The sequence below is a fragment of the Acomys russatus genome, chromosome 4, assembly GCF_903995435.1.
Source record: "Acomys russatus chromosome 4, mAcoRus1.1, whole genome shotgun sequence".
NCBI classification, from domain to species: Eukaryota; Metazoa; Chordata; class Mammalia; order Rodentia; family Muridae; genus Acomys; species Acomys russatus.
This window is the reverse complement of record NC_067140.1, coordinates 65,514,381-65,536,861: the sequence shown is the minus strand read 5'-3', so window position 1 is coordinate 65,536,861 and position 22,481 is coordinate 65,514,381. Positions and strand designations below refer to the sequence as shown.

Here is a 22,481-nt window from a genome sequence, read left to right as displayed (position 1 = left end):
CTCCTGCCAGTCTTACCCCCTACCCCCCCCCCACAACCCTGTCACTGTTTCTGCACTACAGAAACAGGTAGGTTGGCTCAGCTTTCTAACTGAACAGCCTGAGCCAGGAATCCCCTGGGATCAGGGACATTAGCGCCTCAACTTACTGAGCTACATGTTAAGACCAGAGAGCCAGGATTGCAATATCTGCTTGCCTTGGACCCAGCCAGGACCCAGCATCCAGTGTGGAAGCGTGGAGGGAGGGACCTCTGCCCAGTTTGCCGAGCCAGTGACAAAGGGATGGTCTGCCCTGGCTCACAGCTGTGTTGTCATAGGTATGAGCAGGTGTCCCAGCGTGATCCTGCTGAGGTTTGACGCAAATAACGGATCCCTCCTGCACTGATTAGCTCAAGAAGGCTGAAACACCGGGTACTGGCCAAGCGCCCCTTCTCTCTGCATGCCTCTGGAGTGCCTGTGCGTGAAGGAGGCTGTCACTGACCTTCTCCCGTCAATGTGGAATGGCCAACGTTAGGTCAGCATTGGGCCAGACAAGGCTGCACTTACCACAGTAGCCACAGAGGCAAAGGGCCAGCCACATGACTCTGTAAGGACACGGCCCCATTTGTCCCAGTGATGCTGAGTGCCTGAAAGTAGCATCTGAGGGATCCTTCTTGGTCCTCAGAGTTCTGGGAATTGGAAAAAAAAAAATCTGTTTCTGCTGTAAGAAAAATCCTTCCAGGACAATAAACTGTTAGACCTCAGACTTCACAAGACCCAACCATTCAACACACGACGAAAGAGCCAAGATGCTGCTGCTGTTGTCTTAAGAAAAAAAAAAAGGAAAAAAAGAAAAAGGAAAAGGAAAAAAAAAAAAAAAAAAACCAACAACAACTAAACAGCACAAATCAATTTTTCTAAGACCTTAGCTTCAAGACTGCACAGTTCACATTTCTCAATAATTTACAGGCGTCCACAGAGTGCTGCTGCTGCGTTAGTGCTAGCTGGAGGAAGCAAGCTGGGACCGGAAAGGAGGTGTGGCCACACTGAACATGCCCAGGGAGTCTCTGCCGGTCTAGGAGGAGAGGGCTCCTGCTCCCCCAGGGCTAGTCAGCCTGGGAGGTGGGGAGGCCAGCACTGTCGGCTGAAAACTCGCAGTCTTCGGATGTAGTTCTTCCATGGATGGGGCAGTCTGAGCTAAAGGGGTCCTTGACCAAAAGCTCAAGTTGGGTGGACACGGTAAGCTTGTCTCCACACAGAAGACCAGGCTCTGGAGCATCGAGGAAGCAACCTGGGGTCGCCAAGACCAAGATCCGGACCCACCTGTGATGGGCCGAGCGAGGCAGCACACTTGTTGGGTTGCAGGCCGCTTTCTCCAGTTCCCCCTCTGGTTCTGCCAACACCAGCCTCCAGAAGAAAGGGTCATGGTTGCCCTAGAAGTGTTGAAGAGCCCTGGAGGGAAGGCAAAGGCCACCTTTATGCCTGGTCCTAAGACCCGTGCCACCTGGCCTTCCGGGGACAGGACTGGTTGGCTGGTTGTCCTCATCCTAGCCACTCCACGTGAGACAAGAAAACTTGTGGAAATGGGCCCTAGAGCCGACCACAGTCCCATTCACTTCCTCTGGACCTGGACGCTGGCATACTCTGAGAAGGATGGCTCAGGCTTTGGGGCCGGCTGTGCCCGGCTAAGATGGACCATGTCCAGGTCAGCATAAGTGAGGGTATCTTCTGGCCTAGGCCCTGTGCCTGTTTCAATGCTTGCATACTCTGTGTGATTGTTGGACTCAGGAACCCGGGGGGCAGGCTTCTTTTCTTTGGGCAGATTCAGGTCTGCATAGGTGATGTCATTGGTGTCCTGGATCTAAAAGACATGGAGAGAACGTCATTCTGGAACGTCAGCCTGTTCACCTATCCACTAGCTACAGAGTTGGCCTGTTTCTTTCCCAAAGGGCTCAGCCTTAATTCAGGCCCTTCTCCTGCCAAGGCTAGTTTTATTTCCAGCCTTTCTCCCTCCGGTGCACCTTCCTCCTGTCGGGTCTTCTGAAACACCATGGTGGTTAGTTAGCCCATATCCCTGCTTCATGGCCCCTCTTCCTTTTCAGGTGGAACCTCCTGCAGCTCCTTTCTCCCCTTTTCTGTGTCTTCTCCTCGGCCTGGACTACCCACCCTCACTTCTCCTTATAAGAGACACCAACGCACCAAGTACAATTGTGCTCTGGCCCAGTTCCATCCTAAGATCTTCGTGGTCCTCAATGCCTCTGGCTGGGCCCAGAGCCCCTCTGAGCTCCTCAGCTCACATCTCCCTATCACAGCATCTACCACCCAAGAGTATGTCAGTTTTGCAACGTTAGTCAATGTGATCTCCCAGGAGATAGGGAACACCTCTTCCCTGGGCATTTGTTATACTGCAGACAACAAGGCTAGTACAGAGGCCTGGTCCACGGTGATGGGATGGATGGGTGAAAAGATATATAGGTGGGAGGACGAGTGGATTGATGGATCGATGGAGAGAGACCCACAGTCGGAAGTCACTTCACTTAGGCTTCGCTACAACTCTACTCAGGGAGAATCACTGGCCCGATTTTACAGATGACAAAGGTAACTTGGGGAGCAGATGTAAACTCAATGTAATTTGGGCTAAGTCACTTGGCTGAAAAAAAGAAAACAAGCCTCTTGGGATCCTACCATGGTGGACTTCCCATAGGGCCGTGCCTCTACTCAGAGCCTGCAGGTACTCACTGCTGTTCGGGAAACCATGTTGACTAAACTGGTGTCTCGCCCTGGCAAGATCCGGAGGCTAGCACTGGGGAACCTAGAGCAAAAGTCTGCCTGCAGGCTCCACAAAAGAAAAGTGGCCACCTTCCTCCAGGACCCGGCACTTAGTTGCAAACTCAGTAAGTCTCAGAATGTGAATTTCTATGGGCTGTGGTGACCAGTTCTCACAATCATCTTTTGCCCAGAAGATTCCAGGAGGAAGCTCAAAAACAAAATAACAGGGCGAAAAGGATTCTTGCTGCCATGACTAGAATGTGTCTTCTATTTGCTAATTACCACTCATCTCATAGCTAGGGCTGGTAGGGGCTGGGTTGGGAAACTGAGCTGTCTGGCCTACAGATACCACGCCTCTCCAAGACCAGCTCTGTCAGCAGATTATGTCGAAAGTGGTGTCAACTGCCTTGGAAACGGCAGGAAAGCTGGTGCTTTCGTTCCAGGTTCAGGACAGGGTTTGTCCTGTTAGAAGGCTCTGAGGAACCCTGTGTCCCCAGAGGTGACACCGTTGGACAGAGACAACAGGACTTAGGGGTCTGGGGAATAAAACAACAATGCTGCCTATAAAAATCTCCTCAGCAGTGAGGGGGGAGAAGCCACTGGGTCAAGGAAGGTGCCCTTGTAATCCAGGTAATCAGTGACACAGGGCTTTCCCTCCTCCACAAAGGTGAGAGGGGCCATGGCTGGCAGGGGAAAAGCAGGCTACAAGGAGGTGGAAGTGATCTGATGCTGGTGCTGCAGATGGGGGAACTGGCTAGATCACCTGCCCAGAAGCCGGACCGTACAGCACAAAGGAGGCTGTAATCTGACTCGGCCTATTACTTCCTGGGCACACTCTGCTATTGGTTCCCTCTGGCATTGTGCAATGGCTACCAATGAACCAAGGAGCCCCAGACTCTCCTGACTGGAGCAGAGAAGGACGCAGAGGGCTCATGGGTGACTGAGTGATGCACAGATCCTCCCTACCCCCAGCGTCTTAATTTAGAACTGGATCTGCAACTCCTGGCTGAAGCAAGGAAATCACACCCCAAGTTTCCCAGGAAGGGCAGCTCACCAAAGCCTGTACCTGAGTTATTTCCCTGGCATTCTTCTCAGGCTCGTGCAACCTAAAACGGAAAGAGACACGGATAAAAATATCTATCTCAAGAGCTTATGCAAATCAATCATAATAGTGTTCAGGCCCTACTTCCTACACAGGCGGAGGAGGGACCATAACTGCTTATCAAACGTCTGGACACAGGAGTCAGTCTCACTGAGGGAATTCTAAACAGTGCAGACACGCTTTTTAAAAAGCCCCCATTGGAAGGATCTTTAAAAAACAATAGTGCAGGAAAAGGTACACGCTGAGGAAGGTGGGATGTAGAGGCTGTGGGGAGGCAAGGCAGAGAAATCCTTTGGGAAGTCCTGAACAAACCCTGAGCTGGATACTGACCCAGAACTATACCTTTCTGGGGGATTGAATACACAAAGGCCTGTGCCCTGGGCAAGATGTGGAAGTAAGTTTATATCCTGGGGCTTTGCCCATGGGCAGTGGTTTTTGAAAATTAGCATAAACCAAACAGTTTCCTGTTCAAGACCAGATGAGAAGTTTCTGTTTTATTTTTGTGGTGCTGGGGACAGGACCTGGTGCCTTGTTCATGCTAATAAAATGGCATTTCTGAGTCATGCCCTCAGTCCTGAGAAGTTTTGTTGTGGTAGTGGTTGAGCTGCAAATGCTTTCATTAATAAGTGAGAGAGCAAATCTCTGTGAGGCAATCTCAATGAAAATGTTTGGACAGCTGGAAAGAAAATGCTAACAGCAGTCATCTTCGCAGTGTGTTTGTTTGTTTCAGTTTCCTGTATTCCCCGAATGTTCTATATTATAACTATACCTATGTATTTCTGTTGAAAGAAGAAGAAGGAGGAGAAGGAGGAGGAGGAAGAGGAGGAGGAGGAGGAGGAGGAGAAGGAGAAGAATCAAAATGCCTTCTTAATAAACAACAACAAACACTGTTTATGGCCCCGATTCAGCAATCAGAAGCCAGGTGTGGCTCACTGGAGGGTCACAGTGAAGGTGCCGAGCAAGCTGGAGCCACTAGCTCTGCAGGAGGTCTATAAATTCCATGCCAGAAACTTGGGGCGCTGGAGCATGGATAATGTCAGGATGAGCAATGGGGCTTGGCTGCAGGGTTTTTTGATAGAGCTGTCACGAGTGCTTGGATCATAAGGTGTCCCATGTGGCCACACAGTCCTCCAGGATCCAGGATGCAACTGATAGGAGATCGTGCCACTCTCTCCCCAGGCACCAGCTCCCACCTTCTGCCTGTTTGGTTCATATCCAGTCACCATCTTGTTCAGAAACCCCAACACACACACACACACACACACACACACACACACACACACACACACACACACACACACACTCTGGTTGGCTGTGTCTGCTCACTTCACTACTCTTATTCCGTTCCATGTCTGCCCACTGACTATGCAGGAGGGCTGCTGCTGCTTTGCATTTTCTTCTTCAGCAATAGCCTTGGGTGAAGTCTTAGTTACAGTTTCTATTGCCATAACAAAACACCATGATCAAAGCAACCCAGAGAGGAAAGGGTTTATTTGGCTTAGGCTTCCTCATCACTGTTATCACTGAAGGAAGTCAGGACAGGAACTCAGACAGGGCAGGAACCTGCAGGCAGGAGCTGAGGCACAGGCCATGGAAGGGTGCTGCTTACTGGCTTATTCCCCATGGCTTCCTTATAGAAGAACCCAGGACCACCAGCCCAGGAATGGCACTGCCCACAATGGGCTGGGCCCTCCCCCATCAATCACTAATTAAGAAAATGCCCCACAGGCCTGGCTACAGCCTGATCTTCTGATCAAGCGTTTTCTTAACTGAAGTTCCCTCCTCTCAGATGACTTTAGCTTGTATCAAGTTGACATAAAACCAGCCAGCACAAACTCCTTACGACTTTTCTTTTGGTTAACTTAATATGTATCCTTTATGGCTGAGCTATGGAAGGCATCACCATCAGTGCTGGGTTGGGTGTGGCTGCTTCTCTAGGACATCCTCACATCTTCATCTCTGTTTTCTGTTTTTCCTTGCCTTGCTGCCTTGCCGCATGGGCACTGGCGTCCAACATTGAAGCCAGTGCCTATCAAACAGCCCCAAGGCCTTTGCACAGACAGCTCTCCTTACAAATCTTTGAAATCCTATTTTAACACTTTTCTTTGGAGATGGGGGGTCTCACTTTGTAGCCTGGGCTGGCCTTGAACCCACAGAGATCCACTCGTCCCTGCCTCCCGAGTGCAGGGATTAAAAGGATGTGCCACTGGGCTCGGCTGAGATCCTATTTTAAACTGCCTTATCTGAACCTTCACAGAACTCCCAAACTCTGTTCTCGGGAAAGCATCCCTACCTTTCAGAGCAGTATTCAACATTGTAAGCATTTGTCTGTCCTGTTTTAAGATACGGCACCACCATTCCTCATCCTGGACTCAGACCAGAGTGGGACATATGCTGGATTTTTTCCTCGCTTGTACGAGCACCACAAGGCTAACTGGCCATCTCCAAAAGCTACATCAAATTCTGCTCCTTGGTCATCTTCTCATGCTGGTCCCAGGCCCTCAGGCAGTGGAAGTTCTTGGTTTCCCTGTCTTCACTTCTTGCTTTTGTAATGCACAAGTGAAATCCAAGCATGTTGGTTCAATACCCACAATCCCAATACTTGGAAAGCTGAGCAGGGTTTCAAGCTCAAGGTCTGCCTGGGTTTTGAGACTCCCATCCCCAAACAAAAGAAGGAGGAGGAAGAGGAAGAGGAGGGGGAGCTGCTCACTTCCACATCCTGACTGGTGAGGTTCTGCATAGCCTGTTCCTGTCCCTGCTCTAGGCTTCCTCCCCTGTGCTCCAGTTATTCTAGCCTCATCAACACTCCTGCCTCAGGACCTTGGAATCAGCTACTCCCCACCTAGTGTGCTCCAGCCCCTGACAGCCCCACACAGGAGCTTCCTGTCTCTCTTCTAAATGTTGCCTACTTAGGGGAGCCTTCCCTGATCTCCCCCTTTGCTCTGCCTCATTTTACCCTTTCCACCGCTTGCTGCACATCCCTTATTAAGCTTCTAGTTTTCATGACGAGCCGCCTCCCGCGGGATGATGAGAAAAGACCCTAGCACCTAGTCCTGGGCTAGCTCATGGCTTATAACTTCCTCTGTCGATACTCGCAAAGTGGAAAGGCTGAGTGTTTTCTCACTGGAGTCCATCAGTGCCACTCAAGTCTGGCTCCTCGCTAAGCTCAGCCCAGACAAATAAACACGCAATTGGGGTAGTCCTGGTATTCTGAGAATGAACGCAGTGAATGTTTCACATTTAAACAGTGGCTGTCCAAATGAACCCCAGTGCCCAATAAAAGAGCAGACAACACTCTCGTGTGGGTGGGGTAACAGTGTTCTGCCTGTATGTCAGAAGGCTGGGCCTGTGGCCAGCCTTTGAGTTCAAAGGCGTAGGATCCCCGTCACCCTCTCTGAGGTGCTAGGCTGTCTCCTACCCCAGCACCAGTGTCTTTCAGAAAGTATTTGATCCCATGCTGGGCCAGAGCCACTGCTGCCCAGGAAACCACCATTAAGGCTTGCTACCCACCGTCACTTTGGTCTAGAGACATGAAAGAAGCTAGTGATTTAGCTCCCTGGGTAGGCTAACGCTGGAATGATATGAAAGGACAGAAAATGCCCTGCTTCTCTGAAGGAAGAAACAGGTGGCAGGAGGCGGCAGAGCATCAACGGGGAAATGCCAGTGTCGGCACCAGAAATTTTGCGCAGGCCCGGGGCAGTTCAGCATCATGCCGATTTCTCAGATCTTGGCTGCCTCAACCACAGAAAGGGGAACCATGATAACCTACTGGGAGACAGGGGGCCCCCAAAGGGTGCCATGATATCTGAATCAGAGGCTCAGGTTTGGTTTGTGTTTGAAGAGTCCCTAAGGCTTCAGCCACACTCAAGTCTGGGGACCGCTGGCCTTCAGCAAGGATAGGGAGAGAAAGTCATGATCACCAGTGGGACGATCTAAGTAAAGGGACAGATGGGCCGTGGGACACAGTAAGTGCTCACTAAACAGAAGCTGTGACTGCTGTTGCCATTCTCATATTGTCACTTTTTCTTCTTCCAGAATGACATTATCTAACAAAGTAAGACAATCGAAAAACAACAGAAGGGAAAAAAAACAACCAAAAACCAAAAAACAACAACAACCAAACTGGACAGCAACCCCCTCCCACGGGGATGGAGTTCCAGGGGCTCAGAGCACACAGGCCTTGCAACCAGGGATGACAACCATTCAGTCATTCTTTCATTTGACAAGCCTTTCTGAAAAAAGAAAAAACAAAAAACAAAAAACAAAACCAAAACCAAAAACGTATCCTACCCCAGGGATGGCACCAAGTGCTGTAACTGCTGGCTGAGAGTAGGAAGGACACAGCCCCTGTGTTCAATACATATGGCCAGGGAAATGCAGACAGGCCCAGAGCCCACATTTAGACACACCAGGATGTCCGTACAAAGCACCGGAGGCTCACAGGAGGCCTCCTGACCCGAGAGGGAGTAGTGGCATCAGTGGAGAAGATTAAGAGGGGACCAGGTAAAAGGGCTCTAGCTACTACGGTGCACAGCTCCAGAGGTATCGTTTGCAGAACCCACCCTGTCCCTGTATCCTTTAGAGCCTCTGGATGGTATATGTGTGGAAGAGGCCAGTGTGAGGGGGCCTGGAGGAAAGCTGGAGCCCTGTGTGTGGCAGGAGAAAAGAGAGGCGTAGCCCAGCCCAGTGTGAGGCCTCAAGGCTAGCCAGAACTAACAATGTGTAGTAAGCACAGGGGTCAAGCCATAAGGCCTTTGAACTTGACCTTGAAGGCCTACAGAAAGCAACTCAAGGTCTCCGAGCAGAGGAGAGAGACGTGCTCAGCTTCTAGAAAAGACTTGTACCAGGTGACAACTGAAGTGAGGGGAGGGGGGTAGGCATAGCACAGTGATGTGCATGTTTGGGGACAGGCACAGGCTGGGAGGTTAGACAGGGTCAGTTCAGGGGGCTACCTGGGAAGACCGAAACAGGAAGCAAGGCTTATCCCAAGGGCACTGTGCACTCTCTCTTGCTGGGCAGACTGGGGCAGATGAAGCTTCCCAGAGTCCCTGGAGGTAAGTGAGATGCTCCTATGATGTGTAACCACAATGCCCATTACTGATGGTCCTCCAGACAGGGCAGAAGCCTCAGTATCTCCAAAATGTGAGCTGTCCTTGACTTTATACCCTGTTTATGAGGAAGTCCTCTTATCCCTATCTTTTAAAATACAACTAGAATCTAATGACTTCTTAGCCCACATTCCACCCGGCCCAAGCCTTCATCACCTGCTTAGACCACTCCAGTCATTTCTTCACTAGCATTTTTGCTTCTGCCACACCTGTCACCTAGCATCTACCCACGGAAGAAGGCGGTACTTGTAAAACAAAAGCTAGGTCACATCTCCATTGGAACCACCCGAGTCCTTCTACAGTCACAAGCTTTATACCACTGGATTCCACTCTGCAGCCTCCAGAAGGAAGGGAAGGAGAGAGAAGCAGGGGAGGGAGAGGAAGAGAGAATATGACAGAGGAAGGAAGGCCGGGTCCGCACAGCTCACATGCTGACACTGCCTCACCTGAACCGACAGAAGCCATTTACAATTTTATATGTCACTGGTACATTCACATGACAGACTACAGGGTGCTCTCCTACTCCTCTGGGGAGCACCAGGGCCGGCCTTACAAGCCAGACAAGCCTTTCTCCAAAAGAGTTGAAGCTCCCATGGCTGCATGGGCTTCCTCATCTCTTGCCTTCCTGTGCCCGGGTCAGTTGGGCCTTTCCATCCCAGGCTTGGTTTGACCCATTCTCTTGTCCAGGCATGCTAAGCCGCCCCCAGAACCCAAAGCTTCAGGTCCCTGCTCACATGTCTCTTCAGAGGCCGTGGCTTCCTCTGCCGGAGCCCCTCATACAAGGCGACCCACCCCTGCTCTGTTGGAGGCACCGTGCTCTGCATACTTCCTACATCCCTTCCCAGCTCTGAGCCCAGGTTGTACCCCAGCTGCTACAACAGAGCTCTGCAACAACCCCTCCCCCCCAAACATAACTGACTGCACTAGCACATCCTGTGACGTCACCACCTGAGCCCCTGAGCAGGCTGTGACCTCAGAAGGGCCTTACCTACCACCCTAGCAGGTCCTTGGCACCTACTGAGGTGCTTGGCAGAAGGAAGGCGGGGAATGTGGCTTAGGCCTGGGAAGACCAGTCCAGTGGAGCATGCAGGACTTCATGGACACAGATGGCTTAAGTGGGGAGGCCACCGTCTCTTACACTAGAGATTATGCAAAGGCCCTGAAACCTATTCCGTTAAGGCAATAATTAAAAATAGACCTGGAAAGCAGGATACAAGAGAAAAAGGAGTGAGGGTCGGTGATTTGCAGTATTTGGGAGTCTGTCAGTCAACTAAGTAAAAGGAGGAGGGAGATCTGGGTAGATGGCTCTGCGGGTAAAGTGCCTGCTGTGCATGCAGCCCAAGCTCAGATCTCTAGACTCCACATAAAGCCAGAGGTGGCAGCTCACATCTGTCTGTAATCCCAGCAGTCCTAAGAGGAGATGGGAGACCAAGAAAGGAGAGTCCCCAGTTCACAGGCCAGCCAACCTGGTACGCACAGTGGAACAAAGACCCAATCTCAGCCAAGCACTGTGGCAACGACCAAGGTACTCAGTGACTTTCATCTGCATGCTTGGCAAGGACATGCCCATACTCACGCATACAAACACGTGCACACACACAGATTTAAAACTTTAAATAAATAAGTGACTTACAATAGTGACCACGCCCACTTACCTTGTGGAAGAAGTTGAGCCCTTGGCTGAAAGAGAAAAAGAAACAGTGGCTATTTAACCAGAAACAATTTTGCTGTGTAACTTTCCTTGAGCCGAGGTTTGCCTCCAGGGATATGGGAGAATTAGCCCAGGGAGGGCCTAATGCCAAGCCAGTAGATGGCCCATAGTAATTCACCATCTTCCGGGGGCGGGGAGGGGAGCGAGAGGCTAAGCTCAGAGGGACCAGGTGTCCTCCTGTTGTCCACCAGGCCTCCTCTTCACTAAAGCACATAATTTTCTATTTTGGCAGGCCCCAATTAGGACCCACATCACTAGAGAGTGATGTGGGACCTAACAGGAATTAGAGCTGTGGGGCAGGTGTGACCCCTGGTGTGGGTGTTAAAGAAGCCACTTCGCCCATTATTTACTTGTGCTCGCTTTCCAAGAAAGCAACTGTCTGATTCAGGGCTTTTAGGTCTGTGATGTAGGACGGGCATCCCACAGATTATCTCTGGAGGATTATATTATATCTGCAGCCATTTGATTCCCATTTTGTTATAAAATTGTAATTAAAAAGCAACATATGCACTGAAATAGGCTCAGCACTGCACTTTGAACAGGCCACCCAAGGACGATGAGCTTAGGCAGCTGGGTGGGGCAGGCTGGGCCTTCCCCGGATCTGGGTCTGCAGGTGCGCAGGTGTAGAGGGAGGCTGCAGGCAGCACGCCACATCTGAATGGGGGGAGGCCCTGGACCCAAGTGCTGTGGGCACAAACATCACTGGGGGTTCGGGAACAGAGACTGTCCTCATTTTAAGCCAGACAATGGATATCTTCCCAGATGCACTGGCAGGTGAAATGGGATCGTTCACCCCAATGTAGTCATGATGGGGGAGAAAGGATGGCTCTTCAGGGTACAGGAGAGATAGAGGGATGTGATGTGCAGAGGACATCCTAATGTGCTCTCTGGCTTTGAGTTCTAGTCTACCAGCCACAAGGTTCTGAACATGTTTCATAGGGCTGCTGTATCTCAGTCGCCTCATCTGTAAAATGGGTCAGGGTGATTCCCAAGATCTGTGGTGAGAACTGATTGCATTATTCCATGGACCCAGGCTGAGCACATTTTGGCTGTCACTGTTGCTTGAGTCTATATTTGGGAGCCGGGCTCTGCACACACTCACTACTCAGGGGCTGGATGGTCTCTTCTGATCTCTTAGGCACTGATGCTGAGCCCATAAGGAGCTTGCCTGTACCCAGTGCTGAGCCTCTGAAAGGACAGCTGGGATTTCACCAATGTCTCAAGCATGTCCCTGGCCCAACAAGGTGCTGCTCCAGGGACATGCTTTCCTGATCGGAACAGGGGTCCTTCCTGTACGCCCCTTTCTAGGCATTCTGGGAATAGTCAGACAAAACAAACTAACTGACCAACCAACCTACTAACTAACTAACTAATTAACTAACTAAGGACTCAAGTCCTCAGACAGAACTTGAGGTTTCAAAGGTGAGTCCTTCCAGTTGGTCCAGATGAGACAGAGAGCATGGGACAAAGACAGAGAGGTCACAAGGGGATGGGAGACTGGGTGGCCACTGTCCCCACTAAGCCCGACACTCAGCTTGGGATGGCAGCTTGGGATGGCACTTGTTTTCAGGCTGTGGTTCATGAGGGTCACAGCTGGCATTTCTTAACAGCAAAGAGAACAGAATATAACCAAAAGAAAACCTCTCAGAGTTTCAAATTTATACATAAAGGGGTGTACTGAGGTGAGATATAAAATGTTGTATCTATCACTTTCAGTAAAAGAGATATTATGAAAAACCAGCTTAAAGCAGACCTCTCTGTGAGGTCCCAGAAGGTGGCAGAGCTACTGTTTCACAGCAGTGCAACTGGGCCTCATAAGCACTCTCAAATCAGTGCCCCTAATTAGCTGTGTGACCTCAAACGAGTCAGATGAACCGCTTGCCCCCTGCCTGTTTCCTCTAACGTGGCTGTGGCCAAATCCAATACTAAACCAAGCTCGGGTGGGGGAAGGGGAGCTGGCGGAGGCTGCGATGGCAAATATGAAACAAGAGCCTGGAGCCCTGTTGGCCTGACTCTAAGGCCGGAAGCTTGGCATAGCCATAACCACACACGACAAGGGAAACGCAGCCTGGCCTGGAATGCATACCTTCCCTGGTGGAGTTTAAGGCCATGTACCTTACTGCTGTGAGGGGGCTTTCCTGGGAGGGGGTTATGGAGCTGCTGTTGGACACTGGCTGTAGGAACCGCCTTTGTTAAGCATTTGTGTGTCAGGTGCTTTCCTAACAGCTTACATGGAAACTCTGCCAGCTCTCCCACTTGCATTCGCTTGGCGGTAGTTGGGAGTAACACTGGGGAACCTGCTAACATGGAACCTGGACACATGTAAGGGATGCAGAAGGCTGCGGGCAGCTCAGGCATTTCCTCTCTGAGGCTAGCAGGAAGAGTCCCGAGACTCCGAGGCTCCCCGGCTCGCTACCCTGGCAGCTCCGTATTTCCTACTACCTTAGTGGTGGTCCCATAAAGACATGAGTCCTGGAGCAGTGAGGGTCGTTTTGCAGTGAGGAGGGAAGAGGGCTGAGGAGCGACTCTTTTAGACTCCAGCGTGGTGACCCTGTTCCATCAACCCTCCGGGCTTCTCAGCACTGGAAGTCACACATGCTTAAGAACCCAGGGCCCATCCTGTGAGGATATCCCCGTGAGAAAGCAGGGATCCCACCCACCTTTCTTCTGTTTGATCCGGAGGAGGTAGAGGGCTGCCATCAGCAGGACCACCAGCAAAGCGCACACCACGCCCACACCGATGAAGATGTTCCGGCTGGAAGAATCATTGTCACCTGAGGACCACAAAGAAGAAGGGCTCATGCATGCAACTCAGAAACAGAAAAAAATAAATAAAAAATAAAAAATGGAGACTGGCTGCCCCTTTCCCATCCTTAGCTGTGGAGCCAGCCTGTGCAAGTTATAGGTCCCACCCTTGTTCTCTGTGAAAGCCAAGGGCGCATCCATCCATGATATATTTCCATTCTCCAGACGGGTCAGCCAGAGATGTCTAGGCTTGCTCAGGTCACTCCTGAGCAGAGCAAAACACACGCTGCTGGCAAACACAGAGAAAGCAGCTACAGGATACAGGCAGAAACTATACCCCTGATCCTGAGGAACAGAAAGCCGTCCTTCTCATCGGTCATGACAGCAGGACAGATACACTGGAAACCAAATCAGCAGCCGTCAGCTGTGGGGGCTGCGGAAGGTGGTGAAAATGAAGGACTTGCCGCTGGCATGGGCTCTGTGGAGCAACCAGGATTTCATGTTCTCTCTGCCCAGGACCTAAACCACAGTGTGTGTGTGTGTGTGTGTGTGTGTGTGTGTGTGTGTGTGTGTGTGTTTGTGTGTGTGTGTGTGTGTGTGTGTGTGTGTGTGTTTGTGGCAGGGGACAGTCAGGTACTTGAGAGATTGAATGACTTTTTCACAGGGGTCCTCCCCCTAAGACCATGGGAAAACACAGATGTTTACACTCCGGTTCACAACAGTGGCAAAACTACAGCTATAAAGTAGCAATGAAAATAACGTTATGGTTGGGGGAGGGGTTCACCACAGCACACTAAAGGGTCCCAGCATTAGGAAGGCTGAGAACCATTGTCTCAGACCACAGCACAGTTGTGCCAAGAGCAGGGCTCTATGACACAGAAATGTGAACTCAGATAGGTGCTCCAACTAGTCCTCATTGGCATCAGAAGAGCCATGGACGCTGCTGGTTTCCCGGTATTGAGGCCCATACTAATCTCTACCTCATTCAACAGCAATGAGGATGACCTGACAAACCACCTGCCCAGCCTTTCACCCTCTCTCACAGTATTTTTTTTATTGATTCCCTACAAGGTTGTCTGTGCTCTAAAGGTAGAGTTATGTAAGACAGTCATGACCCTTACAAACTAAGGAGTGACAAAAACCTATCCCCTTCAACATGTCCACAAGCAAGCAGAGGCTCAGAGAGAGGCACCGACTTGTCCAACACCACAGAGCAAGTCAGTGACAGAGCCATCGTGGACATGGACATATCCTGCCCATACATACTATGTATGTATTTTGTGAGAATCAGGCATGGGTAAAATGAAAGGAGCACATCACAGGCCTGAGGGGTTCCTGGGGCATCTCTGAAAGATGAGGGAAGACATAGTGCTTGCTCTCTTCCCTTCAGAGGCTCTCCTATGTACAAAGCATCGGCTGTGGTACTGACAAACGATGAGACAGTGCTAGAAAAGCTATTGCCATGTGGCCACTTTCCAAAGGAAGAGCTCTTGACCGACAGCACACTAGAGGGGCTGAGGTGACGCTGCTGTCATGTTGACTATCATGGAACGGTGGAGCATGGCAGCTGTCCTAGACACACACTCTTTGGTCTAGAAACAGCCATGGGAAGACTGTCTCATGGAGGTAATAACTGGGTAACAGTGGGAGTGAGGGTGTTCTTTGCAGTAATGGCTGTCCTTGAGCCAAACCACCAGCATCTATGGGAGGTAGAGGAGGCACAAGCAAGGACAGGGCAAGGAACAGAGGCCAGAAAGAGGGAGGGGGAGGGAGGGGCCATGGGGACAATTGTTAGGTGAAGAAGGCACAGGGTAGGATGCAAGCAAAGCCTGACTACTTCCCTTCACTCTTCTCCGGTGCATCGTGTCAACAGACCCATCGAGACAGGGGACCAAACTCTTACCAGTGCTGATGGTAGGGCTGTGAGGGCTGGAGAAGAGTGTAGAGAGATCCCACTTTAAAACTGTGCTTATGTTTATAGACTTCTAGGCTGTCCTACAATAAGCATTACATGTAACTTTAACATTAAAAAAAAAAAAAAAAAAAAAACAACAGATAAAATCAAGATAAAGTTACAAAGGTAGCCAGGCAGTGGGAGTGGAGGCCTCACCACTCACCAGAGGTGGTATCCGTGCCTCCTTGCTCCTTCGGGTGGGCAGAGACCTGCACGGTATGGTTTTTGGTGAGGGCTGGCTGGCTGTCGTGCTCCACCTGGCAAGTGAGCAGCACGTCCTCCCTATGAGCAGATGTGTTCACCAGGTGCCAGCTGGTCAAGTTATAGGTCCCATCCTTGTTCTCTTGGAAGTCCTGGGGCGTGTCCGTCCGTGATGCGTTTCCATTCTCTAGCCAGGTCAGCTGGAGGTTCTTGGGGTAGAACGTCTGCACTTGGCAGGTGACGTTCACCTGGTTCCCTGCCACCGCGGACCCTTGGACCTCCAAGGTAGGTGAAACTGAAATAGTACAGGCAAAAGCTCTAACCTTAAACTGCACTCCGATCCCGAGGAGGGGCCGCAGAGCTGAGCCTCTCCCACCACACAGCAAACACAGGAGTGCTAGGTATGCATCAGGTAACTCAAACACCGCGGGTCTGAAGGTGAGTGGGACCACTAAGCACAGCACCCAGAACACACAGTAGGTGCCTTATCTGGGGAAGGGTATGACGATAATGAATGATGTCAATGCATGCAGCCTCTGGGATGGAGTGGGAATGACGTCACCACGGCAAAATAAATGAAGGTACCAGGCAAGAGCGGGGGTGTGTGGCTCATACTGGGTGCCCAGCGACTGTAGCTGCTGTTGGTAACATAAATGCAACTACAGCGTGGTGCTAGTTGTAGGGTTAACGGTCACTGTGTGCTTGGGCTAGGAGTCAAGGACATCTACCTCGGATGATGTCAGACAAGTTAGCAGTCCCACGAAGAGAGCCTCCTTGCAAGGTGGTGTGGGATACCTCGCAGATGACCTGAGAACGAACATCCTTGGACGTCAGTGCCACCTTGGCTGTGCTGAAGATGGTGTAGGAGGCATTCTCTCCCTCAGGGGTCACAGTGGTCTCCGATTGGGGAAGTTGATTCCCATTTTTGAACCACTTGAGGCTGATATTCCGGGGAGAGAAGCCAAGAGACTTGCAGATGAAGTTCACTGTCTGCCCGGATGTGGCCCTGGCTTCAGGGCTGGACACCACTGGTGGGGAAGGTTTGGCTAAAGGAGCATTCATAGACAAGAGATATGATTGTGATGGCCAAGCAAAGGGACTGGTGGTATAAACAGCCTGCCTAGAAAGCACCATCATCACTGGAGAGCTAGGGCTCGGCCCTGGGGCCTCATGCACACTAAGTGCTTGCTCTACTACCAAACCGCCTCTCCAGCCTGGCGACACTATTCATTAGTCTTCTCCTGATAAACCTGGAGTGGCCATGTTCTCAGCAGAGGTTTCATGAGTCAGACGGTAAGGCAAGACCAGTAACCCCAGGCCTGAGGTCTAAATCTCTACTTCAGGGATTTCCGGGATTGCTGACCTGGCTCCTTCTTTGCTTCAACTACTCCTAGCTGCGTTCCTGGAGAAAGCATTTGCAGGGGGTAAACTCGGGAACCAAACCACACTGTAGGAAGCACGGAGTTGGAACCCATGGCTGCTCTGAGATGCATGCACCTCCCAGAGCCACGCCCATGAGCACCTCCCAGAGCCACGCCCATGAGCACCTCCCAGAGCCACGCCTGTGAGATGCTCGGCAGGCAATGTTTCTTTCTGGGTGCAGTGAGGATGACAGGAGGCCCTGGAGACTTCCTGTGTGGACAGCAGCCACACAGAGATGCTTCTCAAACAAGAAGGCACAAGGATCTGTCCTTGACCCAGGTTTTTATAAAAACTTAACTTTTTGAATGTGTCTATGTATGTGAGCGGGTTCTTTAAGAGGCCAGAGAGGGCACTGGATGCCCTGGAGTTGGACTCATAGGTAGCCGTGAGCCATCTCACGTGGGTGCTATATAACTGAACTGTAGGGTCCTTGGTAAGTGCAGTACAGGCTCCACAGCCACTGAGCCACTCTCCAGGCCTAGGCTTTACTCTCAAGTTCTCCCAGTAAGAACTTAGGGATTCACTACATGGGTTCCCTTCTCTCACTGCACACCCTAGGAGGTCTCACCCATGCCAAATCCTATATTGAAAGGGAAAGGCTAAAGGGATGGAGTTTTGTTTGTTCTTTAAATCTGGAGAGTTTTTGTTAAGGGTTGGAAACAACGGTCACTTCTACATTAAGAAAGTCAAGAGTAGTTCTTGATTTCTAATTAATTATTAAAGAGATGGACAGCAAGCCCAGTGCAGTGGCACATGCCTGTAATCCCAGTACTCGGGAGGCAGAGAAATCCTGGAAGGGGGGTGGGGGGTGGGGGAGGAGAGCACTTCTGGTCCTGAAAGGACACACGTGTGACTAGGAGGAAGCAGTGTCCCTTTAATTAGGGGTTAATGCAAATTGCTTATTATCACCCAGTGGCAAGTCACTTCCAGACAGCAAACACCATCTGCCAACACATAACTTGCTCCTAAAAATCCACCTGATATTTTGAAGGCACAGAAAGGGTGTCACTTGAAGTCTTGTCGTCAGGACGCTAGCAGCTTTAAGACCCTGAAGTGGTGAAGAGTCATCCTTCTGGCCCTGGGGACTCCCTGGACTTAAATCTAACCCAACGGCAGATGTAAAATTTGTTGAAAAAAGCTGCATCAGTACAGGCTTTTTCTTGTCACTATTCCCTAAACAATGCACAGAACAACTATTTACATAGCATTTGCATCATATTAAGTATTATAAGAAATCCAGAGATGATTTAAAATAGATGGCAGGATATGTGTAGGATACAGGCAAACTCCCCCATCTTGGATGAAGGCCTTGAACAATTTTGGATTTGGGTATATCCCACGGGTATCAGGAAACAAATGAAGTCACCATCTACTGGGTTCTTGGGAGCCTGACACCAGCTGCTCCCTCTGAGCTCACAAGCCCATACTGGGGAGGACTCATCTCTTCCACTGAGATACTTAACTTAGTATTTTAAAAATCCTCCAAGCATCCATCTTGTGTTTCCTCCATGCAAAGTGGATAAAAACGTCACCCCGGGGAAGATGACATAAATGTGACTTCTGGCATAATAAATAACAGCTATGGCTACTATCTTTAGCTCTGAGACCACACATGTCTTCTATGGCACACACTGTGGCTCTTTCCTCCTTTGTAGTAACCACCTCAGGACCCGAGTTAGGCCAGCAGGTCCAAAACCCCAAAGGGGCCACAGGTGCATCATCCAGCTGAGCCATTTAGAGAGCCTGGAGCACTGAGGAAGGATCTGTGATATTTGGGGTCATCGAGGCAGGAAGGGTCTGTGCAGACACGGATGTGTATAGGTCAGGAAATTCCCATTCCTGGTGGGGGTCCGAGCAGGGCTGTCAGGGCTATGTGGGATGCATCTCCAGGCTGCTGAGGCTCCTGGACATGTCTCTGATCATCAAGAGGACCCAGAGAGCACTTGCTATTCTGAAGCAGAAAGGGCTTTTGAGGACCAGCTTCATGGAGACCACCTTTGCCAGGGGAAAAATAAAAGTCATGGATTTTCTTCTGAGGTTTCAGGACATCTGTCTCACCCTGGCTGTGGCTAGACACTTCAGACAAAAGCTATAGAGATAGGCCTGCAGGTCAGAGCACTTGCTGAGCAATTACAAGGACCTGTAAAAAGCTGGATGCGATGGTATGTGCCTATCACCCCAGTGCTGCAGGAATGATGCAGAGACAGGAGAATTGCTGGGGTCCGCTGGCCACCAGCTTAGCTCCAGGGTCAGTAAGAGACCCTGTCTCAAACAGAAAGTAATATGATAGAACATAAACATTCTCCTCTGTCCCCTGATCATGCACAGGCAGATGTCACACATGCACACACACATACACACACTTATGCACACACATGACGCACATGCACACAACATGCGTGTGCACACACTTGAACACACGTATGCACGCACATGCACATATGCACACTCAGAAACTTCAGCTCCATGTCAGCACATTTACAGCAGCATTTCTATGGGAGATACAGGTGTGTGGTGCTTTCTAGTCTCTTAGATGAGTTATACAAGCAGATGGACAGCCATCGATCCATCCCAGCTCCACCAACAATTGAGGCCCAAGAAGGGAAAGTGACCCATCCAAGGTCACATGGACACAGCTCAGCACAGCTCCCACTGGTGGAATCCTTCCTACAAGCCGGGCACTGTTCTAGTGTTTGATATGATGTCATTGTCTCAGCTCTGACCACAAACTCCAGGAGTGGCATGGACAAAGGAGGCCACTGAGGCTGCTATGTGGTACAGGCAAGGGAGTGGTTTATCTACCATGTGATTCCAGACTTACTCTGTCCCCTGTCCTCCTCATACTCAGTAACGACCCTGACATCTCATCTAGGGCTTTGTTAACATTGTGATGCGGATAGAACCCGGAATGGAGCCATTAGTGTTATCATTTGCACGAAGAGAAACTGGGGGCTCGACAGAAGCCAAGCCTTGCTCCAAATGGCCAGGTCTTGGTCAATTCCTCATGGCTTCCTAATGGGCTATTCAGTGTCCTAACACACCTGGAAAGGTGGACACTCACAGTTCTGGTTTGAGGAGAAAATGTTATGATGAAGATGTGGCAGGAAGCCACTTGCTAGCTGTAGTGGCTCAGGCAAGTGACACACACTACCTGGGAACGTCATTGTCTCTGTCATATCAGGATAAGCTACCTGCGTTGTTTCTGTGCAGAGGTGTGGAGGAGACTTGGTGGCTGCCCGGAGGGGAAACTGGTATCACCCACACAAATTAAACCGCACACGCTATGGGATGCAGTGGGTCTCTTGCAATAGGTATCCCTGTCCTAGACAATGAGCCATCCAGTGCAGCAGCACTACTCTAGAAGTTCACAGTTTGGAAAATCTGAATTATCTATCAAGAGAAAATTGCAGTAACTTGTAGGCTCAGCGCCTCCTGTGTACTTGGCTGGCCTGTGGAGATGCGTAATGCCTGGGCAGCAAGGAGCCTGGCTGGGATGTGCACTCTGGTACTCACTGGTATGTGATCCATGAACGAGAAAGAGAGAGGGCTGTGGGCAGGAGGATGAGGGTGCAGACGTCCTCTTACATGCTAGCCTGGAGCCTGGAGCAAACAACTGGCCTCAGCTTCCCTGATCTGTTGAAGGGTGAGCCCAGACCATGAGCCTGATCTTCCATTGCACACTTGCGGGATAGGGATGCTATTCTTTGACCTGTTGCTACACACCAGGGGGTGAAGAAGGCGCAGGCTTACTTACCAAGTACATAGAGCTCTGTTCCTCCTCCAGACCGGAGTTCCTTGCCATACTCTGATAAATCTGTCTGGAACTTCACACAGTAGTAGGTGCCGGCGTCTGCTGGGGTGACGTTACTGATACGGATGGAAAAGTCCAAGTTGTTTCTCTCAGTAGCATCTGTAACATTTGTAACTTGAGGAAAGTGTTCTCCTGTGAAACTGTAGATTAACTGCCGATTTGGCCCTGTTCCTTTAAACCACCTAATGGGTCCCGCAGGTTGCGGGGTAGTCAGAGTGCAGTTCAGAGTGGCAGCGTCCCCAGCAGCAACGGACACTGACTTCTCAGGCTGAATCACCTTCAGTTCCTTTTCTGTGGCTCCTGGAAAGGAAGAGGCAGCCATGATTCACCTTAAGGGACCCTGCGAGTTCAAGTTTATCAGTGATTTTCACTGACTGAGTACTCACAATGGTGTTGAGTTCAGCAACTGCAAGAGCCACCATGTTTAACCCCCACGTGGGCCTGTAACTCAAGACTGTAATAAGAAAACTAAGCTGGGCGTAGTGGCACACGCCTTTAATCCCAGCACTTGGGAGGCAGAGGCAGGTGGATCACTGTGAGTTCAAGGCTAGTCTGGTCTACAAAACGAGTCTAGGATAGCCAAGGCTACACAGAGAAATCCTGTCTCAAAAAAATAAAAACAGAATAAAAAAAAAAAAAAAAAAAAAAAGGAAAAAGAAAAAGAAAGGAAGAAAGAAACTAAGTCACAGCGTGCTAAGTTTAGTTTACAACCTGATCTGGGCTCTGAAATTTAAATCTGAATTTGTCAGTTAGAATGGGAGCTTGGATTCCCCCACAGAGGGAATAAATTCAGTAGAGATGCAGAAATAGGAGACCCCAGAATGTGTGGTACTTTTCAAAGAATTAGATTCTGTACTGGAAATCGAGTCCTGAGCAGCCCAGCTGCTCTCAGCACTATGAGAGCTGAGAACTTGCGCTCTGGGTGTGGCTCAGTAGCACATGGCTGCATCACTTGGAGCCATCATTAGGTCATCAGAGAAGGCCCAGGTGCTCACCGACCGCCAAGTGATGCAGGGAGGTGAGTGCGGCTTCAGCTTTTTTTTTATGGTCCCTAGAATTTGTTTCTTCATCTCTAAAATGTTTAGCATGAGCTCATCTTGATGTCCTTCTGATAGGTACAAACAAGCTGAGGCCAGTGAGTGTGATGAAGTCCTTGTCATCCCAGCGTAGTGGTCTAACTACCCTCCTGACCGATGGTTTGATGAACGTACAGATGCAGAAGGTGAGCATTTGGACACACTGACATTAGAGACACAGTGGTCCAGAGAGGAGGATGACAGGATGAGGACAGGAGATGAGGATGATAACAGCAAGAGTGGCAGACTGCAACATGGTTTTGGTCCCCAGATAGACTGTCCACTGGCTTCTAATGTGACTCTGTCTATTAGACAGAGCTGTAGCCGAATCCTTGGGCCGCTCCTCTTATGTTGACTGGGTAAAGGAGACATGCTGTGTGTTTGTTCACTGGCCTGGTATTGCTGCACTGGCAAGGGAGAGAGCCTAAGGCAAGAGAGGTCCATAGCTCAGCTCAGCTCTCAGTGCAGGCACCCAGAACCTGTCACCGGTTGCTCACTGTTCAGCCTCATCCTCTTCCCCAGCCATGGCAGATGTGAGTGGAACCTGCAAGTACCAGCCTGGGTACAACCTGACTCTTACACTACAGGGGAAGAAATGAGATCGGC

At 50.3% G+C, this 22,481-nt stretch overlaps 1 protein-coding gene across 2 annotated transcripts; it reads right to left on the bottom strand.

Moving 5' to 3' along the window:
• Positions 1 to 1,432: 1,432 nt before the first annotated feature.
• On the bottom strand, positions 1,433 to 21,136 carry LOC127188187 (tyrosine-protein phosphatase non-receptor type substrate 1-like). 2 transcript variants are annotated; one of them, XM_051144607.1, is made up of 7 exons: positions 20,743 to 21,136; positions 16,295 to 16,612; positions 15,529 to 15,861; positions 13,327 to 13,440; positions 10,611 to 10,635; positions 3,800 to 3,851; positions 1,433 to 1,837 (listed from the first exon to the last, which is right to left on the bottom strand). In XM_051144607.1, exons 1-7 carry the CDS (start codon positions 21,119 to 21,121, stop codon positions 1,589 to 1,591), a joined length of 1,470 nt encoding a protein of 489 aa, XP_051000564.1. In that variant the 5' UTR covers positions 21,122 to 21,136; the 3' UTR covers positions 1,433 to 1,588. The 2 variants fall into 2 exon arrangements, with proteins under 2 accessions (XP_051000564.1, XP_051000565.1); XM_051144608.1 differs by having other exon boundaries at positions 1,434 to 1,837; positions 3,812 to 3,851.
• Positions 21,137 to 22,481: the final 1,345 nt, after the last annotated feature.